Genomic DNA, 25599 nt, shown 5'->3' on the forward strand with positions numbered 1-25599 from the left:
ATGCATAAAGAAAACAAATTAATTTAGTGTTTATGAAAAGCAGCTACAGACCCCAAAGTGATTTTTAGTGGGAAAAAAGTAGGAAATAAGGAATCAAAATTTTAAAAAGTAGGAAAAGTAGGAAAGAAATCACTTAAAAAAGTAGGAAAAAATAGGAAGAGATAGGAGAATACACGTCAAGAGGAAACAAATTTAGCGTAAACTTTATTTCTAATGTAAAATAAATTAACAGTATTTTTGATTTAAAACTGTCTCAAAAATTAACTAACAGTACTTTTGAAGTATTAAAGGGATTTAATGAAAGACTGAGTCACAAAAACAAAACGAAAGAAACAACCTGACAATCATCTGTATCGAAATAAACTGGTGTAAACAAAAATATAAATTACAAAAATATGAAAATAAAAGCCAAACAAAGAAACACCTTTCAACAATACAGTAATAAAATTTTTAAGGGTGAAAAATTAAAATACAATATAGCAATTGCAAAAAAAAAAACTCATTTTAGTGCAATAAAACGATTTTTGTTAAAGATTTGTTTGGTCGAAAACGAAAACATTCCTTCGAGAGCAACCATTTATCATTTGAAAATTCTAACACTAAGCAGTTGACATGCATTCTTGCATAAACAAGGGCAAATGTTTGAATTTGAAAAAAAAAAAAAAAAAACAGCTCATGTGTGCATCACATGACTTCCTTTTACTCCAATTTAATTTCATTTCCCCATTGTTGGCAGTTTTAATGTGATTCAATAGTTTACTATCTAAATATCACCAACAGTGACCAAATTGAAACCAAATTAAAAAAAATAATAAATTGCAAAATTTGTCGCCAAGTTGGTGACAAAACTTGGCGACCAAAAGACTGGCGATATATCGCCAAGTGTTTGCCAACTTATAACACCACTTGAGTTTACATCGAAATTAACAATGATTTCCCCCTAAAAAGGGGCAAAAAGCCCCTTTAGAAACACCCGAATGCAACCAAAAGGGGGAGGTGCATAACTAGACCTCACTAAGAGTTTACATGCCAAATTTCAACTTTCTAGGACATACCATTCTTGAGTTATGCGACATACATACGCGCATAAAGACGTCATGACAAAACTCGTTGTAACGAACTCGAGAATCGCCAAAATGGATATTTTGCGTGTCTATACATTCTTACGCACTTATCCACATGTGGTCGAGTCGAAAAAAAACTCAACATTGATTCAGTGGTGCGCCAAATGGAAATGAAGGTCGATTTTTGAGTGAAAATTTTTTCGCGAATACAATACTTCCTTTTTTGTAAAAGGAAAAAGACAAAACGCAGAACTAAAATAAATTTGTTCTTAAATATGGGACATAAAATTTATTATAAAATAAACTAAATAAATAACGAAATAAGTAAACTAAAGGGTTTGTATTAATATGTTACGTATTTTTAGCAGTCAACATAAATTTTTGTTTCAGCCACGTACGTCACTTATGGGAGTCAGTTGGGTCAATGTCTCCCCTCCCTGACTTTGGAAAATTAATGCTTAACAATACAAGTTTGCGCGGTTTTTGTTGTTTTCAGATAAAATTTGCATTTAGTATACATCCTTCGCTGTCCAACCTGGGGAAAAAATCAAAATGACGAGTCAGTTTTAATTTTAATCAAGCAATAAAAACGAATATTGTTTTATTGGTTTGATCCCCTTCTTGTTCCAAAATTTTTGCCACGGAAAAAATAAAGGAAAAATCCATGCATGGTAAACATAACATTTTTATCAAAGAAAAAAGATGAGTTACTAATGTTTCTCAGTGCATAAAAAAGAAGGCATGTAGATTCTCTCAATCCTCCCCATACAACAAAAATTTTCATTCGGAAATTGTTTACGAAATTGAGGGTGAGGGGGGAGCATCGGGCATCAAATATCTGCAATTATATCTCTCTCCCCCCCCCCTCTCTTTGATTTAACTTTGATAAAAATTTTAAATGCTCAGAAATGCTGCATTGCCATGAACGCAGCACACAAAAATGATGAGCAACTCATCGATATTGTTGATGAATCAGAATAGACCCATTAAAAAGAAAAAAAATACAGTACATATTTGCTTGTGGCTATACACCCCAACTTTTAAAAATGTGAAGAAATAAAAATGGAATCTCGCATTTAAATTGATTTCCGATTTTTCTACAAATTTCCTCCAATTTTCGCCCAAGTCTTGCCGTATTTTTTTATATATTTTTTTATTTTTTTGCAAATACACTCTTTGCAAGAAAAGAAAATGAAATTTCATAAATTTTATAATCATGCTTACGACTTAGAATGAACAATAATCATATTTATGTATGAAAAAAATTAGTTTCCGCGATTATTTTTGAAGTGGTTCGTTTTTGCGAATTTCTGTTATCTGTCGCTTTTACTTTGTACTAACACCAATAAAATATGTACAGTGTACAGGTTTTTCATATTTTGCTTCTTTATGTTCCTTTTAAGGGTTTATATTGCCTTTTTGTTTAAATAGAGCTCCATTTCACTTGTAATCAACTATACAAAAAATTGAAGAATAGGAAAAATTCGGCTTTTCCCGCACATTTTAAACAGTCGGCTGTTTACTTTAATTAAAGCTTCTAATTGACGGGTAAATAATATATAATTGCAGTATCTATTTTTTTATTGTTTCGTTAAAACAGTAGGACTGAAGTCGGAGCGATAAAAAGATAAATCGATCATAAACGCAGCAACAGCAAAAAAGTCCCTTACGAAAATTTAACTTTTAAACATGCAGACGCCGCAGCTTTATTTCCAGAAATTACAGTAGTCAGTCAATGGAGAGCTCAGGATCTGCTTGTTTCTTTTGCTTTTCAAAATTGAAGCATGCAGAAAATTATCGGTGCGGCATTGTAAAAATAAGAATCAATGCACAATTAGAAGTGCTATACTAAAGAAAGAAAAAGTAGGAAAAAAAAGGAAAAAGTAGGAAAATAAGGAGAGAGCTCTAAAAAGTAGGAAAAAGTAGGGAAAATAGGAACTCTTCGGGGTCTGTGCCTATGATAGTCTTTTGGCAGTCAAGAATTTTTCTCTAGTTCTTTGCAGAGCATTAATGCATCCGTGATCATTTCCTTGATAGAATCTTCCTTCACTAACAAATCAGAATCATTTCTATTGTCAAGGAATGGCTTAAAATTTTCAATGTTAACATTTTTGGTTCTGTGTCACTAATGTCAGTATATTTGTTTCTTTTTCCCCCTTTGGCACTCCTAAAAGCTCTTTTTTTCATTGAGTTCAGAACCGTGTGAGTTAATAACTTTACTACTGGAAAGAGTTCTGGAACCAATCGCATAAAATGTCTCCAGTGACCCAAGTTCGATTATTAGCACGCCAAAATGCAGTGTTTTACGTGTAATCTGAAATCTTTAGCAGTTTGGATTTTGAAAGAGGGGCGAATTTTATCTGTTTGCATTGTCACATCCGCGTAAAACTGAAACTCATCCGAGTAAATTAAAATAAAGAGTCAAATCTTAAACCGCATATAATTAAAACTGCGTTAAATACAGGGTTCATACTCTATTTGGATGAAAAAAATCCATGACTTTTCCAAGACTTTTTCATGACTTCAATGAAAATTTTTATGACCTCGTTACACGAAGAGAATAGCACTATTTAATCTCAAACTTGGTAATATTTGGAAATGAGCATTAGCAAAACGTCTATATGAATGCCACAGCCTTATTGAAGCACTTACTCGTAATGGAAAAAATATAAGTGCACACTTAAAAAAACTAAACTATTCTTATTTGTCTTCATCATATAAATTTAAGTAAAGTAAAAATGTCGTGAAGGAAATATGATGATGCTTAAATGTCTGATATATTTTTTAAAACAGGCAGAATGATATAGAAATCGACAAAGGTTGAATGAATCATCACTAAGTTTCAATAAATTTGCTTCAAAAGTTACCTTTTAGTGTCAACAGTGCCTTTATTCATCCACGTAACTTGACAGTATTTTGGTTCTTTAAAGTAAAGCCACATAGTTTAGTTCTTCGTGTTTCTAAACCAGATCTTTTTAGAAAAAACTATTCAGCAATGAATCAATCTTCTGATTCAAAAGTATATTTGTTTTGCTTACAAATTTGCATATTTTCAAATGCATATAAATTAATAGGTTCAGAAAATCCAGAACAGGTTTAATTCCCGACATTAGAATGGATTAATTTTTGTGTGCCGTATGTTGGGCACTACTGTTTTAGAGCATTAGAATTCCTCTTTTTCTGTATTCTATTGCCTGACTTTAGATCTTTATTTTCTAAAACATTCAACAAATTAAGATAAACTCTGATAAATTTAATAATAAAGTCCTTATGAGTGATGGAATTGAACTCGCATGCAATTGAACTGCTTTATTTAATTTTTTTATATTTTTTGAGTGGGCGTGGCAAAACTAAGAACGTAAAATTTTGCTACTACAGAATATGAAACATAAGAAGGGTTGAAAATAATAGAAAGTTAAAAATATAAGTGATGTCCAGGCAGTAAAATCACATTGCAAAAAATGGCAAGCGGCTGCGACAGAAGTGAATGCAATGAGATTTCAAAAGTCAGATTTGATTTTTGGATCGTTCAATTTTCCATTTTTAATAGCTTTTATGTCCTATACTGTTAAATCACTCAAAATTTCTAATGCTCCTTTAACTACTGTTCCTTTCTCTTTGCCCAGGACATTTTTCCATGACTTGAAATAAATTTCCATGACTTTCAATGAAAACTTCAATTTTCTATGACTTTTCCAGGTCTGAAATTCTGTTATTTTTTTTTTTTTCCATGACTTTCCAGGATTTCCATGACCCGTACAAACCTTGTAAATAAACCCGTGCAAAACGTGGGTCTACTGTATTAGATTGTTTTGAATTTCGTTTTTCCTTTTTTTCTGCTACAAAACAAAACAGAATTTTATATCATATCCAAGAAAAGTTTTTCTCATAAATGAATATTTATATTACACTATTACTCTCTGTTAAGCTAAGAACTTTTATAAGCGTTCAGCCAATCAACATTTAGTGGATGCTCAACCAGGAAACGCGATAATACATGAAAAATAATCTTATGTTTTTATCTTGTAAAATATCACTAATTGCCAAAGTTAAAATAACTTGCTTATTATGGCTTGCATAGCTGCCAACATATCAACTTTAAAAATCTTACAATGCATGCCATGGGTGTATTTGTGCACTTTTTTAATCAACATACAACAAACAGTTAAAACTAAAAGCATTATATTCTCAAATCTTTACTTATAATTAATCAGCACGGGGAAAAAAAAACGAAAAAAAAACTGGATTCACAAAAGAGAAACATAGGATTACAACAAGCAGTTAGTTTCAAAAAGGCAAGCCTGTGCATTAAAAAATTTAAGAATACAAGTGTGCACTTTTAAAATATTCTTTTGGAAGAAACTAATAACTTGCTGTATTATCTTACTTTTCCTTTTATAAATTAATGCAGTCAGCTGCTTTTGCTGAAACTACTTTAACTGGAACTTAAGCTTTCTAAAATTGCTGACTTAGCAACATTCAAATATTTTATTTCAATAACTTATTCAAAACAATAGGTTTTTAAAAAAAAAGTTTTTAATGATTAAAATGTTATCCAGGTTATTATCAGACAGAGAACTGCACAGCTCTGTCATCGCCTTTCTGACACTACTGAATATTCTTTTGCACTCTGCATTGCTGTGAGATATGGCTAGAATGGAAAGCATAGAAAAGAGGAGCCTTTCATACTTCAATGAACCATTGATATCAACTAATTTCTTCAAATCAGCCAATTTTTTATCCATCCTCTCCCTTTTCAGCACAACATCAAGCAAATTATACATTTGTACAGAGCAAAATTAACTTTGGAGCTTATCTTAAGCTCTTTATCTGCAGTTTCTCTATTCTTCTGAAGCAACATAACAGGAAACTCATTTTAAAAAAAGTAATACCAGAGATCTAAAACCTAATTATCTTACAGTTATGCCATAAGGTCTTACAAACTTACAATACCTCCAAAAATCTTACAATGTAAGGCTAAATCTTACAAGTTGGCAGCTACGTTGGCTGTGATATATTTACAGTGAAATGTATAGTGACAAATAAAAAGTAGGTTCTATACAAAATGAGGAGCTCATCTCTTACAGGCAGCACTTTAAATGACTTATGAAGTAAACCTTCTATGTTAAAACATGAAACGCTAATTTAAACATTTACAGCAACAAAATGCATGTTAAGCAAGGTTCAAAAAAATCATGATATTTTCAAAAATATCGAAAATATCTGATATGAGATATATATTGGATATTTTGATATCTATCCGATATTTTCAATCAAAGTAAACTACAGTCTTCAAAAACGTAGATGCATCCTCAAATCACTCTTTATTTTCTTATATTAATGTTACAATATGTTCTCTTAAAATTCTTTCCCTATTTATATCTAATATTTCATTTTAATTTTTTATTGGTTTTAATGGAATTAGTTTAGCATTAGCTGTTATACTAATTTTTCTTTTGTTAGCTACTTTTACATGGTTATATGATTCAGAAATAAAACAAATGAATTAGTCGGTGCACAGTCAATTAGACATTTTCTTTTTTTTTTCTAACCAACATTTAATATTTAACTAGGCACTTTTAATATGACTTAAAATTGGTCATTAACAATTTTATGCACATAAAACAATTATATTACCTTGTTATATTAATGATGTATTAATATTACATAAAAAATATAGTACATACCTTTTTGGTTATTTTTAATAATAAACGAATAATATTTCTATGATTAATATAAGTTTTATATTGAAAATACCATAGTTGAAAAAATAAATATCGAAAATATCAAAATATCATGATATTTTCAAAATAAATATAAGATATATATCGTGATATATATCATGATATATATCGACCGATATATATCGGCAAACCCTGATGTTAAGAGTAACAAGCCGAAGCTATCAGCAAAATTGGGCGAACTCAACTGAGCCGCCGAAAACGAACCTAGTCTGACTCGAGTTGAAATCAAAAAGCAAGAGAATGAAGCAAAGTGCCAGGAGTTCAAATGCTACTGCCAATTTGCAAATTTTGCTGATGTGATTGTGTTGCAAGACAGAAAGAACCAATGAGATTAATGCAAATTAAGGTTACAAATATTTTTTTAAAAAAAATAGCTCTATTAGTAACGCTTTCTCTCCAAACACCAATAAAAAATAATTTAAAAAAAAAGAGGGGAAAGGAAGAAACATAAAAATTTTAAAAAGCGGAAAGTTTTTTTTGAAAATTATTATATATTTTAAATACAAGCATCTGCATAATTTCCGGACAGCAAGTTAAGAAAGAAAAAAACATGCTAGAAACTAGGACTCAACCGATGCGTTGGCCAGGCCGATGGTTCAACAATTTAGCCATCGGCATCGGCGGCCGATGCTAACTTGCGGGAAACATCGGCCCATCGGCCTTAAAAAACATCGAAAAGCCGATGGAATTGGCCGATGTTTTTGAAAAAAAAAGGACCTTTGCTGTTTTACTTTTTAATACAAAGTAAATGGAGATGTTGTTTTCATATAAAATTATTTACTTAAATTTCAAAGTATGAATTTCTATTTTTAGTCATCCTTAGAAGAGTTTTTAATACTACATTGAGGTACCAAACAAGTTAATTATTGCGTTGTTTCTTGCAGCAGGATGTACGTATGTATCTGTCATAAGTCATAACTCAAAAATGATAATACCTTCCAGTTGTGCACTTCCCTTTTTGTTTTCAATCGGGTGTTCTGAAAAGCCTGTTTACTCATTTTTTGTGGCTATTAATTACTTATTTCAATGCAAAACTAATATAGCGTCTCAGACTGACGATCATTTGGTGATATATTGCCGAATTGGAGACTATGGAAACAAATATGAGATGGCGAAACCGATTTTTGTGTCATTTTATTAGATTCCCGTTGAACCAATGGTAATTTTTAATTTTTCGATATTTGTAATATGAATCACAGTAATGCAGTCTTTTCTGTATCGCTTCGGCGGAGTTACAAGTTTGGGGCCCGTCGAAATACATTTTGGGGATCACAGAAGTTGTAAAACATTTTTCATTCGCATTTTTGTAACTCCTTCGGTGGCCCTATGGTTATGGGGCCTCTCGCGCAATTGCAACATTTGCTATATTTTAAATCCGCCATTGCACATCAAAACAAACTCGGGTGCAAGTTTTGAAAGAGTTTTCTGCTCAATGCTTATGATTATTTTGAACTCTATTTTTACGACTATTTTTTAAATTTCCGAGAACACTTGCGTGCCCCTCCTCCCACTCCCTCAATTTCTGAAATTAAACTCTAGTTGTACTTCTGAGTTGTTTAAAACTAACACCATTCATAAAATTGGAGATTTTTTTTTTTCAAATTTTATCTATTGTTTAGAAAGAATTTAGGGCATTAATGTAAGAAATTGATTAAAGACGTTTTGAATGGTGACATAATTTGGAAATCAAAGGGACTTTTGATTTTTTTTTTCGGAAGTGCTGAAGTAGATTCAGAAACTCTTCCGAGGCGTTGCTGGTACACAAAAGGGAACCCCGCTCTGCTATGCCATCCAGGACTTCCAGAGTACTGACCTTTCGGCCGGGGCCCCCTAGACTCTTACGGGAACGAAATCCAACCACTTACGACTCTAGACACTGTGGACCCAGGTACAGATCTGACTCCGGTGGCGCCCATTGCCTACTCACTGTTCCACTCGATAGCCACTGGGCAGATACAGATCTCCTCAAGGGTAAGTAAAGAGTGGTAGTTTTACATGCGTGGATGCTACACCATCGCAAAACCCTCCCCATTTACCCGGGTTTGGGACCGGTATAGGGACGGGCCTGGTCCCTCAAAGACCAAACCCCACCTACGGCTGGGTTGAGGCGTTGGTGGTAGCTGTTCCGTACTAAAAAAATGAGGCAGAGGTTGGGGCCGAAGTGTTATTTACTCCAAAATCAGAGGGTCACCCCCTAACCCTACCTCGTCGTTTCAAGCATTTCTTAAATATTTAGCGATTATTTATTTTGGTCAAGAAATGTCATTTTGCGTATTTCTCATACTTGTTTCACCTATACAGTCGAGCCCGCTTAATGGAATAGGCAATTGGCCAGGAAAAATTATTCTAATAAACGGGACATTCCATTATCCGGGATAAACATAACACTCATCAACGGTGTAGTACACTGGAATTTTATTACATTAAGCGGGATATTCTATTATCCGATATTCCATTAAGCGGGCTCGACTGTATTTCGTAAATTGCCATCTTTTTTGCATCATTAATAGCGATTGGTTTTTTTTTTCTGGTGTAAGTAACTATTTTTATGTATTTATTATAAAATCAATGAATAAGTTATTTTCGTTTTTTATAGAAAAGTTTCAAGGATTTTCTATTATGCAATTTTTCAAATTTCAGAAAATTATTGTTAAATTGAAAAATTTAATTTGAACTTGTTTGTAAAGCTTCATAAAAGATTAAACAATCAAATTGTTCAATACTATGTGTGCAAACATCAGATCAAGTAGTATATGTATTCAGTTATTAACTTGGTGTAAATATTGAGTTTGTTTATTGTACCTACGTTTTAAGAACCTTGCTCTTTTCGTGGCTATTTTTTTTTCAGCAAAATGTATGTCACTGTTATAGCTTTTATGAAAAATGCAAACTTTTCTATTCATAAATTTTAAATTAGTATAAAAATATTATTATTTTGATTTAATATTGTAATTTATCTGTTACCTTTTTTGTTTAATTTGATGACTAAAAATGTCTACGTGCAATCTTTCCACTTTAATTGCGTAATTTGTTGACGGTTTCATAGCTTTATTCTTAATTTTTTTTGAATGATTAAACAACGTAATTTAATTTTTTTTAAACTATGTTTAGTGTACCTAAATCCATACATTATTACAACATTACTGAAATCTTAGTTATATGCTCAATTAAAAAAAAAAAAAAATCAATTGGTTATTAAACAGTCTTTTTGTTTTTCTTCCTTCTTTATTTGGCTATTGTTCTTTCTCTTTCATCATACAGCAGTCAAAAAAGGAGAAGCATAACTACACCCTATACAGATTGTACGTAGTACGATGCAAAAGTTCGGGAACAAGCTGTATAAAATCTTACCCAGAATAGTTCACATTACCGAAGCATATCCACCTTCGAAGGGTCACCTTAAGGGACTATGTACTTCTACCAGTGTTCATATAACTTTTGGAAACACTCCTGGAAGCCATTTTTCGCTACCTTCTGTGATGCAGCTTCATCTTCTCCAGACGGAAAAAAGCGGCGTCTATGCAAATGTTTTTTTGCTGGGAAAAGGTAAAAGTCACACGGAGCTAAAGTCCGACGAAACGTTATGTTATTTGTTTGTCATATCAAAGTATTGACCAATCGAACCGTGCATCCTCAACATGAAAGTCGCCTTCTTCCCCACGATGAAGTTAAAGCAGCAGCGCAAGAGGCCTTACAGGAATTTGCGAAAAATGTCTTCCAGGAGTGCTTCTAAAAGCTATATGAACGTTGGCAGAAGTGCATAATCATTCAAGGTGACTATTTTGTAGATAGATATATGCTTCGGTAATGGGAACTATTCAGGGTTAAGTTTTATACAACTTGACCTCGAACTTTTAGATCATACTACGTAAGTATTAGTTTTCAATTTACTATTTCATAACGTTTTTGAGTGACGCAAGTTTACGTGCATGAAAACATCACAAGAGAATTTGCGATAATTAACTGAGGAGGCGTGCAAAATGGATTGCTTATCTATATGTTCTAAGGTACATATGTATGTACAGATGTGCCGAAAAAACTTGTGAAGTATAAATTTGGTGATAGTAAAATAGAAATTTAGGTCGAAATCTGATTTTTTTTTTGTGATTACAATTCTTTATTCGTAGAAAGGAAGTAAAGTGAAATGAATCAATGATCCTTTAAATCCCTGACACTCTTATCAATATATTTCTTTTTGTTTTTTTTTTTTTTTGTTTTTTTTTTGCCATCGGCCATCGGCCATCGGCAATTTGGAGGAAAACAATCGGCCATCGGCCATCTTTGAACAATCGGCATCGGCCCATCGGCCAAAAAATGCCATCGGTCGAGCCCTACTAGAAACGGAATTAGCAAATTTTTCAGTCTGATATAAAAGAATGCTGATAATCATGAAATTCACTTACATTCTGCTTCTTATCATCTGAACTTGTGAAGAGAAGTGAGGGATGATTGCAGAGTTTTCTTAAGATACTAATATACACTAAAGGAGTAGACAGATCCCCAAAAGACATGGAAGATAGAAATGAAACTACAGCTCTGGACTGTAATAAGGCTTTATACAGCTTCCTTTGGAGATGAGTGGGTTGACAAAGTACAACAGTTTCGACTGAAAACCAGAATTTAACAAAACATTTAGTGCTAGTCATAAAAACGTTTTTCATAACCTTTATGATCCGTAAAAATAACAGAGGTCAATTTTAAAGTGTTTCTTAAATTACTTTTTAAAAAATATAAAAAAGTAAACTATTTGAAACATTTAGAAATCAAGAGGAGAAAAGGAATTGACTGTTTAGTTAAATAATACAATTTTGTTCATTTTGCTACTAAAAAATTTCTTCAAACCAAGTTGATTTAAGTTTAAAAACCAAAGAAAATGTTCTGTACACTTCAGAGACATGAAAAATTATGTATAAGGAAGAGACAGTTTTACATTTGAAAGAAAAATATTTAATTACTAATGCTACCTGCGGGCCCATTGTCACTGAAGTCACTTCTAGCATAAGAAATGTTTTCATTATTTATAAACTAAAAAAAAGTTCTAAAGCAGCAAAATATAACATTAATATAAAACATAATACATAATCGTGTCAAACAATGCTATGAGCAGTATTGAGGAAAAAAAATACATCAACAAAACAAAATTAAGTATTTTTCAAAAGAACAGTCAAACAGCTTCATATTAAGATTTAACATATCTTTTATGCATCAAAAAAAAATAGCAGAGAAAATTTTTACGTTATTTTAAAAATTGCATCAAAAGTCACAATTACCAGAATTATCAACATAAAGTTTTAATGCATAGCAGTTAAGAAAATGATATTAGACTTAAAACTTGTAAACCAACTGAGCCTTTGCCTTCTTTGTCCAGGTTTAATTTGAAAGAAAAATCACTTGTTTATTTTCTTTTCCTAACAGAAATCTAAGAAATTTTAATTTGAAATGTAAATCAGCTAGCACCAGCTGCAAATAATGACTCAGTCCCTTATGTAGAAAGTTCCTAACTCCCCATTAAGAATAACAGGGACAATGTTTGGTTTCTAAAAAAGGGCACTAATTAATTGGAAAACTTATTCTTTAATGCTATTCTTTCTTCTTTTTGTTTAGAAGGTGGAGAGGGAAGGGGATTTTTATTTTCATAGCTGTATCATATCAGATTTCTCTTATACGTAAAACGATATTATAGGGAAAATTGCTAGCCAAAAAATACGCTTTGTTAGAACAATCTGAAAATTATTAATAGAAGTATTATACAAATTTGAGCAAAAACCTTTGTATCTAAAAACAATTAAGTTAGACACATGCAAAAAAAAAAAAAAAAAAACTTTTACTGACAGCAAAATTTGGCTTTATTTTCATTGCTTTTTTTTTTTTTTTAAATTTTTAACTGAAAAACTCACACTTTGAGGGAAGATACTGATTTATGACTTCTTGTGTTCTGCGAAGCATAAAGGTTCCAGTAATTCTTCCAAGCTCTTCGCCTTGCTCCTCTCCACATTCCTTTTCCTCTTCAGAAGAGTCAGGACTTTGAGCTTGTAAAATGGGTTTTTCAAATGTTCGACGAAAATACTTTATTGAACCTTTTAATAAAACAATCATGATAACTTTAAATGTTATTATAGCTAAGTTCTACTAAGAAATACATGGCTACAAATAAATAGCTGTAACATTTATCTATACATGCAAGATCAATGTCCCCCCCCCCTCCTCCAGTAAAACTTATAAAACTTACAATGCTCCGACTCTAATTCGGGTCCTTCTAAGGGTTGGGTCCCCAGCCTCTGACTAGGTTAACCTCGCCTCTTGTCGACCCTGTATACCAAAATACCATTTGCATCATTTTTTACCTTGAGCAGCTTTTCTTACTATAATATAAAAGTCTAATGATGCCATTGCAACAGCCAATGAAATCAATGAAACTTCATACTGTTGAATAAAATTTTTGTGCAACAATCACCACTGTTTCTAATTGAAAGCTCACCTTCATTTTGGGTTAAAATTCACTTAAAGCAGTTATCATTCACATTCTAATTACCTTGGGAAATTTGAAAAAAATTGATATGCAGAAAAATCAGGGCTTTTTGTTGATGTATAATTTTAATATGTGATTATTTTTTCTCCCACAAATTAAAGCACTTACGTGAAAATTTTGCTTAATATTGAAATAAACTAATTATCAGGGGGCTAGATAATTGATATGATTATAGAATATAGAAATGTCACTAAGTATCAGGTGGAATACCAACTTTTAAAAGAATTTGAGCACATTAAATGGGTGAAAATTGAATTGAAAGAATCCAATTAAATTATTGAAAGATTATGAGGAAGAAATGTCAGGATGAATTTCTATTTCATAATCAATGCTTAAAATTTCAAGCAAAGACTGAAATAGATCAAATGCTACAGCTTGCAATAGATTAAAAAGACTGAGTTACACAAATTGTTTCATAATAATTTTGCAATTCTTCAACAAAATCATTTGAAGTTAAATTAGGCTCTCAATGATGAAAGATATTTTGATGCTTCACAGTTTGGCACAATCTCAGCTTTTGGGCAATTATGATTTCATTCCGACAAGATTGATAAAGCCAAAAAAATTTAGTATCTAGAATATACAGGTTGTTCCAAAATTATCATTACAACTTCAAAAATTCATAACTTCGAAAATAAACAAGATATTCATATTCTGTCTTTTGCATGTATTACTGCAACTAATAAAGTTTTTTTTTTAGAAAACTTCAGCATGCGCACCGGTGGTGGCCCTAAGTACTTCCAGTCTGGAATCAATTTCAAGCCAGGTACGCTGCAACATGTCGCCTGTGATTGTACTAAAATCTTGTGTGATGTGGTTTTTAAAGTCATCAATGCCATTAACCGGTGTCCGGTAAACAATGTCCTTTAAATAACCCCACAAGAAGAAGTCAAGGGGTGTTATGTCCGGTGACCTTGGTGACCATGGAATTGGGCCACCCCGCCCAATCCATCAGTTGGGAAAAGTTTCGTTGAGGTGTTCCAGGTCTGCTGTCAATCAGTGTGGTGGTGCACCATCCTGTTGAAAGTAAACAATCGGCTGTAACTCTTCCAAATGAGGAAGAGCAAAGTTTTGAAGCATATCCAGGTACACGCAACCATTAACTGTGGTTTCTATGAAGAAAAAAGGACCAATGATTTTGTTGTGCATAACCCCATATCACACATTAACCTTTGGGCTGTCTTGTTGAAGCTCCACAACTGTATGTGGGAATGTTTGCCGTATTCACTCTACATTTTCTGGACTTTTTCAAATCAAGAAGCTATCCAAATAGTTCCTTGCAGTTTCCAGGGATCGGTGAGCGATAGCGAGCAGGGACAATAGCCCCTAGTATTTTATAATGTATCAACAGTCAAAATTAAAGTCTGGAGTTTTGGGTATGTTGACATTGCAGTGAATTGACTTTTAATTAAAATTAATATTACAGATTTTTCTGAAAGCATGCAGTGAAAAAAAATTATCAAGATATATTAGAGAAATTTTTCCTTTCATGAAATTAAGCAATAGCCATATTTCACATTACTTTGTGATATATATGATTTTTATTAATACAATAATCAAAAACACAACATTGATATCATAGTGGTGAATAAATGGTTCAGATTTATATTCTAATTATTCAAGCTTATGTCAGGAGCCATTTAAGAAGAAACCTGTTTTGAATCGTAACAAAAAGTTGGAATTCTATGCATACCTAGAGCTCCTGGATTCACAAAGTCCACTAGAGAAAAAAATTCAGCCAAATCATTTTGGATTGGAGTTCCAGTTAATAAAATTCTTCGGGTTGTGGAAAGACAGGCGACAGCCTAAATAATGGTTGAATTAAAAATACTCTGTAGTATTTTAAAAATAATAAATTCAATCATAGTAGGGTAAAATGCTTACATTTGAAAGTTTTATGTTCAAATTCTTTAAGCGATGGCCTTCATCACAAATGACGAGATCAAAGCAAATTGAAGACAAAATTTCTGCAGATCGTAGAAACATTTCATATGACAAAATAAGAACAGGCTGTGGATTTTTTACGAAGTCCTATAATTAAAAATTAGAAAAAAATTAACATAAGAAAAAAATGTTGAGCAAAATAGTAGCAAATAATTATTATACTTGCTTTTACAGTATTCTTCTGATCAACAAGAAATATACTCAACCGGAATTTTCCTAACCATTTAATAAACTCTGTCTGCCAGTTCTAAAAAATAATGTTTTAACACTTTACAAAAGAATGTAACTATACAGCATGTTTTAAGAGTTAAATACAAATGAAATAATTTTGAAAATATAAGATTTGGGAATTCTAAATATTACATCACATATAGTTAGTTAATTCTACATGAAGAATTTACTTCCAAGTGCAGTTACAGAAATTAGATCATCAAAGTGTAGTCATAAATTTTGCAGTTGCACTTTGATGGTGCAGCATTTGTCCCACAAAAATCGAGTGCATAGCACAAAAAAAAAAAAAAAAAAAAAAAAAAAAAAACCCCACACACACACACACACTTCTTCTGATGTCATCTGAACCCATAATCCTGATTGTCAGAAAAATCTGCACCAGATTTCCAAATGTAAAATTATTTATTTAGCAATAAAATTGATTCTTCATAGGCAAACATGGCAATAAAAATTCATGTTTCAATTTCCAATTGAGATTCAATCTCAATCTTGGACTTAGATTGAAAGGAGAAAAAAATATCTTTCAGGTGATACCTACATAGTTTGTGTAGTGACTGAGTACCAGGTCTGAGCTAGATCCGCTTAGACCAATAGGATTTTGATAGCAGATGAAATATGAATGATAGGTCGAAAGGAAAAATATGTAGAATGAATGCGTTGTTTTATTTGGTTTGCTAGAACTGTTAATTAATGTTATTCTTTTTTCAGAAATTATTGCAATTTAGAATTTCTCTACTGATTATTTTTTTCAAATATCTGCTGTTTGGCGTTAAGAGCTGCAAGAACTGAGCCCGAAATAGAAAAACTGAATCTACTTGGATCTAAAACTATCAAACACAACTGCAGTGAAAAAAAAAAATCTCAAAACAGATTTGCATGGGGAAATAAATTACATGGGGGGAGAGGGCAGAGCTGAAAATTTGAATAAAAGGATGAAAACTAGGATTTTTTAAACCACTTTGTATATGGTTAGGTTATAGAACATTTTGTCAAAGCATTCAAAAAGAATGAATGGTTTAACAAAAGTTATGGGGATTGTAGAAAATGAAGAACAAGTAAAACAACTTCAAGAGGATTTAGATCATACAGTGAAACTTCTCTGGAATGACCACTCTCCGTTCCTGCAAAAAGTGGTCGTTAATAGAGGTTGGTCGCTCTTAGAGGTCATTTTCGAACGTGCAAATATAGCACCAGTAGCTTTCATTTATCTTCTTCCTGTAGTCTGTAATCAAGGACATTATGATAAGAATGCATTTAAATAAAGACATTTTTTTCAATATTAAATATACTTCTTACATGATTTTTCCGTTTGAAAACTATTAACTTCCCCAGGTAAGTTTATGAATTTTACAATTTTCTCGAGCATGAGATAACTCACTTTTTCGACATTTTGACTGTGAAGTATGGTGATGAAATGCAGAATGCTACTTTACCAAAACCAATTCTTGAGCTATTCAAATGTGCTAAAAGTAGATTTTGACCACTTAATAAGCTCTGTTCTAATCCAACTCTCCTGTAAGCAACCAAGAAATTCAAAGAAACAATCTTTCAGAGAACTTCCATTTTTATCAGCCTCCCTCAATGACAGGGGAGCACGCTTGACTTACCTCAAGATGAGCATTGCTACTTTAGCTTGCCAAGGGTCCGAAAAATAACGCCCTCCTTTTTGCCAACATTTTTGAGGTTCAAAACAAAGAGGGCATGAAAGGAATATGTTTAGGCCCACAAGGGAATAGATTTTAATCCCTTATTCCGGTTTCTTTCCACTTTGGTTAACAAGTGAAAGCTGATCTGTGTGCAAACTAAATGTTCTATTGCTTTTCTTTTGTTGATTCTCTTTTTTGGGGTTTCTCTAACAAAAACTCCTATATTTGTTAATGCTGAGGTTTACGATTGCCTGGTCGTTGCGAGAGGTTTCAATGGTCTTTCTCAGAGGTTTAACATTAGATATATACAGAGGAAAATCGGTGCCCCAGAAAAGTGGTCGTTAATGTAGGTGGTCACAGAAGTTTCACTGTATTACTAACTGGGCGCATAGGTGGGGTATGGCAGTTAATGTAGGGAAATGTCAAGTGCTACACTTAGGTCATGGAAATAAGTGTGCAAGTTATCATTTACAGAGTTCAGTCATTAGTCAGGGAGAAAATGAAAATTGTTCTGGGTACCGTAATAAATCAGAATTTCAAGTTTAGTGAACAGTGCAGCATTGTAAGTAAAAAAGTCAACAGAGTGCTTGGGTTTATCAATAGATCTATTTCAAACAAATCTAGGAAGGTTCTTCCGCCTTTATATAAGAGTTTAGTAAAACCTCATTTGGAGTATGCTGTTCAGTTTTGGTCTCCTTATCTGAGGAAAGATATTTTCGTATTGGAAAGGGTTCAAAGAAGGGTTTCTAGACTAGTAAGGAGACTTTCAGATTTAGACTAAGATAACAGACTTAATAGGTTTAATATATATAGCCTGGAGCAAAGGAGAGTAAGCGGGGACATGATTCAGTTGTTTAAATTTATCAAAATGAAAGACGTTATAGGGTTAAATTTTTGCAAGGAAAGTAGGACGAGTTGTCATTGTTTAAAGCTATTCAAATCTCAGGCTAACCTGGAAATTTGGAAGAAGAACTACTTTAGTATGGTTGTGGGCACTTGGAACAGCTTACCAGAAGAGGTGGTAATGAGCAAGGAGCTGGATAGCTTTAAGAGAGCCATTGACCTTAATTGAGGACTAATAAACTGACTAAGACCAGCCTAGCTGGCCTGTTGCTGGTCTTCACATTTGTATTTGAAATATTTTAGCTCAGATTATTGTACCTTATTCATAGTGTCCGCTATTCAGAATAAATTATATGGAACAACCTATATTGAGGGACTGGGACTCATAAAAATGTCCACTAATTAGAGGTGTCTGCTATTTGGGAGTGTCTATGATCCCCCTCTCCTACACAGAACCTACAGTTTGGGATGCGAAAAATTTCTGAAACTGCCTTGGTGTCAAAAAAAAAAGCTCCAAATTGGACAGGAGTAATGCACCTGTTAAGGCAAAAATGTGACTAATTAATTTTATAAGCGATGAAAAGAAGTAGTATTTCAAATGTTTATTTTTAAAAAATTTGCTGCATTAAAAAGACTACTGCTATTGTTTACATTTTATTCATAATTTGTTTGAACAGAATATGCGGATTATTATACTGTCGATAGTTTAGAGGGCGGGGGGGGGGGGGGAGATCATGACCCCATGACCCTCTTCCTGTATCAGCCCATGAACATAGGTGTCTTTCACCTTCCTTACCTCCACACAAAACTAAAATAATGGTTCAAAAAACTTCTCAACCCATAAAAATATGGAAAATTAAAAAATAAAAGAAAATGGCACATGATGAAAAACAGACTTGTAGATAAGTTTGAAACTTTAGAAAATATGAAGATGATTTAACATTATATTTTGAAGCATTTTATAAAATGAATCTGTTATATAATAAGTAATATATATTTACCTTAACTAAACTGCTTGGTGTTATAATGATGACATTTTTTAACAAAGGTTTGTTGCCATAAGGACCTTGTTTGAAAAGTGTCCTGCAAAAAAATAAATGATTTTAATGCACTTTTTTGTCATTTTTAAATTTTTTATTACAGATATTTAAATCTGAGAAGGAATAATATCTTTTTTTTCTGACTTACCATATGAGAGTAATGCACTGTAAAGTTTTACCTAAGCCCATTTCATCTCTAAAAATAGAAATAAAACGCTGCATACACATAATCTGAATTTTCAACAATAAATAAAATTCGTAATTAGCAGTCATTTTTTGAAACATACACAATTATTTAAAGAAAACATTTAGGCACAGTTTATGTATATATACATAAAGTGTATTTCACAATTATAAAGACACAGATGTATTAGAAATGTCATTTCATTAATTCAGTTTAAAACTTTATATTTCATATTTTATGAAAAATAAATTGAACCTTTTTGAAATTTCAGTTGAAACAAATAATTTGAACCGGAATATGAAAAGAAATTAAAAATTTTTGTATCAAGTTACGTAAAAAAACGCTAAAAAGAAAAAGCTGAAACAGCCCTTTTTCTAAAATTATTTGGAGTTTTTTAATTTCCCCATTTTTCAACTTCTTTTTCTTTTTTCTTTCTTTTTTTTGTGCTAATTCCTTTATTAGTCTTGTTTTTGTTAGTTTATCACCACTTATTGTACTTTACTTTATTAACTGCTGTATTGCACATTTTTAAACTAAAGTTTGTTAATTGTTTGTTTACTGTACTATATATATGACTACAGATTCTTTTGCAAGACTGTTGCTCAAGTTGGCAGGGATGCTATCAAATTAAGTGAAACATTTTCAAATACGAATTTTACAAAAGTACTACAGAGACAAAATAATATTTTCTCCCCACAATCCTGTGTATTCAATCTGGGTTCTTGTTACTAGAGATCCCCATAAAAGAATTTATTCAAAATTTCTACATTTCAATATCCAGCTTTTGTTATAAGTAAATTAGTAGATGGAAACAATATTTTCGAAAAATGCACTCAATAAAAATAGTACATAGTAATAAAAATCTTACGCTAGAATAACCCCATGGCCGAAATCATGCTGAAGTCCCAAAATGCATTTATACATGAAAATAACTCCTTCCTTCTGATGAGGTCTCAGCTGATTAGCCAAAAAATCATCTACCTTTACTTCAGAAACATGCAACTTTTCTTTATTGTACATATGCTGTAAATAGTGGCAAATTTGGTCAAAAAGGAACTTTGCAAAAAAGATTTAAATTAATGTAAAGAAAATAATAACAATAATTTATATTAAAACATTCACAATTAAGAAAGAATATATAAATAAATGTATTGACTTTTTCCACATAAAAGAAGATTTTAAAAAACTTATAGAATAATGGTGATCAAGTAAAATTTTCCCAATTTGGTTAAATTGACCTACATTTTATTTCTTGGTGCATTGAAGAGAAAATTAAGAAAAATTATTTATAATTTGCTGGTATGACAAATACGCTTTTAATAATTTAACTTGAAAATCAAATCAAGCTTCTTTTGCCGCCCTTTAAAGAAATAATAACAGTACCTATATTTACACACATTACAAAGTTTTAATTCTCATTTTGTCAAGCAAAATGTCTCATTTTGTTCATTCAAGCATAGCACAACGAGCTATTCAGATGCACGTTCAAAACTCTGAATGTAAAGGCAATTTTGGAGCGCACTCTTATTCACGTTCTTAAATGTGCTCAGATGTGCCTTCGCAATCATTAGGAAATGTTGAATATTGGTGATTGGAAGCACTCATGTTTTCAACCACTTATTTGGGTTAAGATTTAAAAGTGGGAAAGCAGTAAATAGAGAAATAGTATCCAGGAAGAAAATAAAATTAACAGCATTGTAGAAATTTAGGATCAAAGAGGGAAACTTAAAAAGGGAGAAGCAATAAATTGGGGTTTCACTGTATCAAATTTCCCACACTTTCGCTGTCAGTGTAATGACTTTAAAACTAAAATGTAAAAAAGCAAAAAATAGCTTTTCCTTTTTTTTTGGGGGGGGGGGGGGCTATCAAACCTAAAAATATTGCCTTCATATACTGCTTGAGAAATTGAATCATAATCTTTCAGTTTGCTAAACACAATAAATGCTTTGGGAATGAATAATTTGAGTGCTCATCTGGACACTCTGGACCTTAGCTTCTGAACTTTTTTTGGAGAGGGGGGTGGGCAGAATTCTGATCTCATTTTATACCAATAACCAGGGGTGCAGAGAAATTTTAGAGCCCTAACAGGGGTCTGTCCAGGATTTTTCACAGGGTCCGTTTTTTGTGAAAAATCAAATAATTTTGTGAAAAATCAATTAATTTTGTGAAAAATCAAATAATTTTGAAAAACATTTTTTTTTTTTTTTTGTAAAAACGCAAGTTTAGACTCTTGAGATGGTGGAAACTGCATCATTGACACTTAAAGTTGAGTGTTTTTCCCTCTTTTCTGTTGAGAATATCATTCTTGAGTGTTTTTCTAGTATTTGAGGAGCGGAGGGGGGGGGGGGGAGGCATTGCTCATTGGGAGATGGGCACCCCTCAAGTATCCAATATTTATCTACCATTTTACAGTTACAAATTATACTAGAAATATCATTTGTATGGTATTTAAAATAACTGCAAGAAAAAGAAATTCAGGCAGGGGTTCAACATTTAACTTTTTATTAACCCAAGACACTGTTTAAGAGCACAGTTTCGTTTAAAACTTATAAACTCCGTGATTTTTACAAAAATAAAAAAATATTTTATTTGTTTACCTCTTAACTAAGCGTACTAAACATCGAAAGTTTGAAAAATCAGATTCCCATAGCGGATGCAAAAAGATTGCAATCCTCAAAGTGAAGGCATCAAAAGTATAAAAAGGGTTTGTAAAATAAATATTTTTGATAAAATTATTTTAGAATTGCATTTTAGAGTCCTATAATAAACATATCATTAATATCTGGACACAGTTGAAGCAAAAAAAAAAATAAATAAATAAATAAATAAATAAATAAATAAAATAAATAAACAAAAAAAAATAAATAAATAAAATAAAAAATAAACCATCGATTCAGCATTTTAATTATTGACTTATAAAAGAAAATGGAATTCCGCTTTAAAAACTTGAAATAAGATTTGTTACAAAAATAAAGAGACTCTTCATTTATTTGCATCGTAATCAAGCAAAGTTAGCTCGAAAATAAAAATATGATTTTCATATTGGATGTAAAAAAATTGCGTTTTTCAAAATGTAGGCATCTATAGAAAAAGAAAAAAAACGGTAAATGAAAAAGTTTATTCCCTTTTTAGCATCGAAAAACCAAACCCATATAACTTTCTCCCAAAAGAGCAGTTTAACATCGCACCGCCAGACGATAAACAGTTAAACATTCATCGCATCGCACCGTTTGAACTTGGGAACCCTATCTGAAGCGATCACATCCCCCCCCACACCCCTGCTATCCTTTGCAGTTCTAAGTTCATTTCGATGTATATTATTGATTATTAAATCATGAGTGGGGAGAAAAGTACTTACTTCGCCTATTCAGAGAGTGTTGACGCTTTTTCAAAGAAGTTTACAACAACAACGTTGCATAAAACAAACAATCCTTTCTGACTTTCAGCTGTTAATTTCTTTCAAAGAAACCAACAACAGGCATTATATTTATTTGGCCATAGTAATTATTTATGGCTTGCAAGAGCATCACAAGGGTGCCGATTTTTTTTCCTCTTGAAAAATTAGCTGATTTTGACTAGTTGATTCCTCTAATTTAGCTTTAAAAAAGGTTCCAAACATTATCGTTTTTATACAGGAAATATGCTGTATTACTTTAATTGAGATTTGCTCTTTCAATAAACAATTTGTGAAAGATCCGTTTTTGCTTATCAGAATTTTGTGAAGGGTCCGTTTTGGTTGATCACGATTTTGTGAAAGGTCCGTTTTGGTTGATCGGATTTTTGTGAAAGGTCCGTTTACGGACTCAAATATGCTCTGGCCAGACCCCTGCCTAAACAAATGACTTTTATGGGCCCCCCACCATGTTGTTTGCCCCTACATCCCTGCATATTTTCACCCCTATTTTTAAAATCTCGAGCCAGGGTCAACAGGTGTCCCCCCCCCTCCTGTGCACACACCTGCCAATAACATGAGATTATAAATTTTTGAGGAACATAGGGTTCCTGCACTTGTTTAGGTAGAACTTAAGCCTTGAACAGTGTTATTTTCAAAACTCCATGGTTTTGTGCAAGATGCGCTATCTTCAACCAGCAAGCCTAGTGGTTCGGGAACTGGCTCCCGCAAGGGGCAAAACAGCAACAGAGGCAGCAATGGGCTAAGATTGTTTTAAAAAAAAAATGTTTTTTAAGCAAAATACTTAAATGATTATAATAGTCGAAAATGATAAGAAAAACTGAGAACTGACTCAAAAAGAATTTGAAGGTCCTTAAGTTAAAAAAAAAAGAAGAATTTTGCTAGTGTTGCGTATTTCCTGGGTTAGCTCAGTGTTTCTGCACACTAGGAGGGAATGCTTTTCCTTTCTTTTATTCACTGTGTAAATTATGTTTAGTGTACACATTCTTTTGGGGTTTTTAAATGAAAAATTCAAACTTCATGCCCTTATGAAAAAACGCTTCGCTATAAGTAGAACTGAAAAAGGTATCCTGCTTTTTATTCAAGAGCGAATATTATTAACGTTTCATAAATAAATTGCAGATGCCATTGATTTTATTGAAATTCTACACAATAGTGCAAGGGGAGGGGGAGGTCTCAAAAGTTTGTCAGGGGTGAGAGATCTCATAAGTATGCTACTGTCTTGAACATCTCACATCTGAGCATATTTTTGTGAGTGGTAAAGAATGTGGTCCAATTTTATGACTTATTCTTAAACTGCAAGGTTTTACTTGCATTCTTGATCGCAGTTAGATGTGCAATGGTCCATCACACAATTAAGAAGGTATGTGTAAATGGCACTTTAGGTGAATAAACACAAAAACAATAAATTCAAGTAACTGTTAAGAAAGAAAAGGCATACTTGATGTTCAGAAGAAGGAGAAGGCAAAAATAGCTTTTGATTTGAAGTTTCAGACTCAGTTGTATTGTTTATGAGTGATGACATAGGTGGAGGCTCAAAGTTCTTGACTGAAATTTTGAAATTAAATCATTTCAGCATTATGAAAGAATTTCTGTAACATTGTTAAAGTTATTTGAAGTCAATTGCCTCGAATATCAGATTGTTGTGAAAATTGGTATGCACAAATAAATACAAAAGAAATGACTAGGTTTAGGCTGTTTGTTGGCCCAATGAGAGGCCCTAGTCAATTTATTAACAGCTAATGAAGTTTAAGTGCACATTAAATTAATTAATTACTAGAACTGTTTTGGATTTTAAAAATCTAAACATGTCCTTAAGTATATTATTAAAAAATCCTAAAAACAGCAAAAAAATGCATTTAAAATAAAAATAGTTATTTTCATATAATTCAATTACATTAAAACATATCATCAGAAATTGATACACTTTCATTGAAATTTCAAATGAATATCAAATGTTAAAACATCAAAAAGGTGAAGAAGAAAAAGAAACTACATGACTAATTGAAATTATGTTAAAAACTTAAAACCTTCTATTTCATAAAATGACTAGAGCTCAAGACTGCACTGGAGTTGTTAAGACCTTCTTTTGACATGAGATTGGCGGTGTATTTCATGTATGAGATTGGTGCACATTTGAAAAAATTTTTATACATTGACTCACTGACAACTCTTTTTCTGTTGAGTAACAAAAGAATTTTTGGAGTGAAAGCTGTGATCTTATGCAAGGGCTTTGAAATTCTGATCCGTAACCTTTTTGTGAGAGGAAAAGTGGTGGGGATAAACACTGTGTTGAGTAGAGTGAGAGCAGTGTCACGTTTGCCTTCGAGTATTGGAGAAGAGTGACACATGTGAGGCAGTGAGAAGCAAAGGGATGTAAGTGGACATTTTCATGTTTTGAGTAAAATACATTGAAAAATAACGTCCTAGATAATTTCATTGAATTTTTTTTCTAAATCATGCTGTACAGCAGCACCTACCAGGACTACTAATAGGCTAGGAGAGGTACCCCTACCATTTGAACTGGTTATCTCCAAATTTTTAATTTGGCAACTTATATCCCTTTGCCTCTCACTGCCGCATATGATCTTTTTGCATTCTTTCTTTTTTGTTGTCCATGGTTGAGTGTACTGCATTCAGGCAGCGCAGCGATCACCAGGTACAGCTATTGGTTATCAACAGAGCATCTGTTGAAACAATTTTGTATCACCAATGCCCCCTAAAAACTGAATGCATATCCCACTTGCCTCAAAAAGTAATCTTCCGTTAACGCCCACATTGGCGTCTGATACGGAGGACAGGATTGCCTAACGGCAATCCGACAAATGTGTTGCTATGTTGATGGATCCAAGCAGTTCAAATTGTTAACTGGTTTATTTCAAAATTTAAATTTAGAAATTAACCAATTGTTTTGTTAGCAACTAATTTATAATACCTTCAATAGATTGCAGTAGGCTCCGTA

The 25599-nt window shown here is 32.4% G+C and overlaps 1 protein-coding gene across 1 annotated transcript in view; it reads right to left on the reverse strand.

Annotated features, from left to right (window-relative positions):
• The window catches only part of LOC129220845 (DNA repair and recombination protein RAD54B-like), a 67301-nt gene that overhangs the window by 26522 nt on the left and 15180 nt on the right, over positions 1-25599 (reverse strand). The window contains exons 6-14 of the mRNA XM_054855275.1: positions 24079-24185; positions 20094-20248; positions 19190-19237; positions 19003-19084; positions 15448-15528; positions 15222-15368; positions 15031-15142; positions 12706-12885; positions 11219-11414 (exon numbers count right to left, since the gene is read on the reverse strand). Coding sequence (XP_054711250.1) covers positions 11219-11414; positions 12706-12885; positions 15031-15142; positions 15222-15368; positions 15448-15528; positions 19003-19084; positions 19190-19237; positions 20094-20248; positions 24079-24185 — 1108 coding nt within the window. The remainder of the gene's footprint in view (positions 1-11218; positions 11415-12705; positions 12886-15030; positions 15143-15221; positions 15369-15447; positions 15529-19002; positions 19085-19189; positions 19238-20093; positions 20249-24078; positions 24186-25599) is intronic.

Source organism: Uloborus diversus, chromosome 4, assembly GCF_026930045.1.
Source record: "Uloborus diversus isolate 005 chromosome 4, Udiv.v.3.1, whole genome shotgun sequence".
Classification (NCBI taxonomy): Eukaryota; Metazoa; Arthropoda; class Arachnida; order Araneae; family Uloboridae; genus Uloborus; species Uloborus diversus.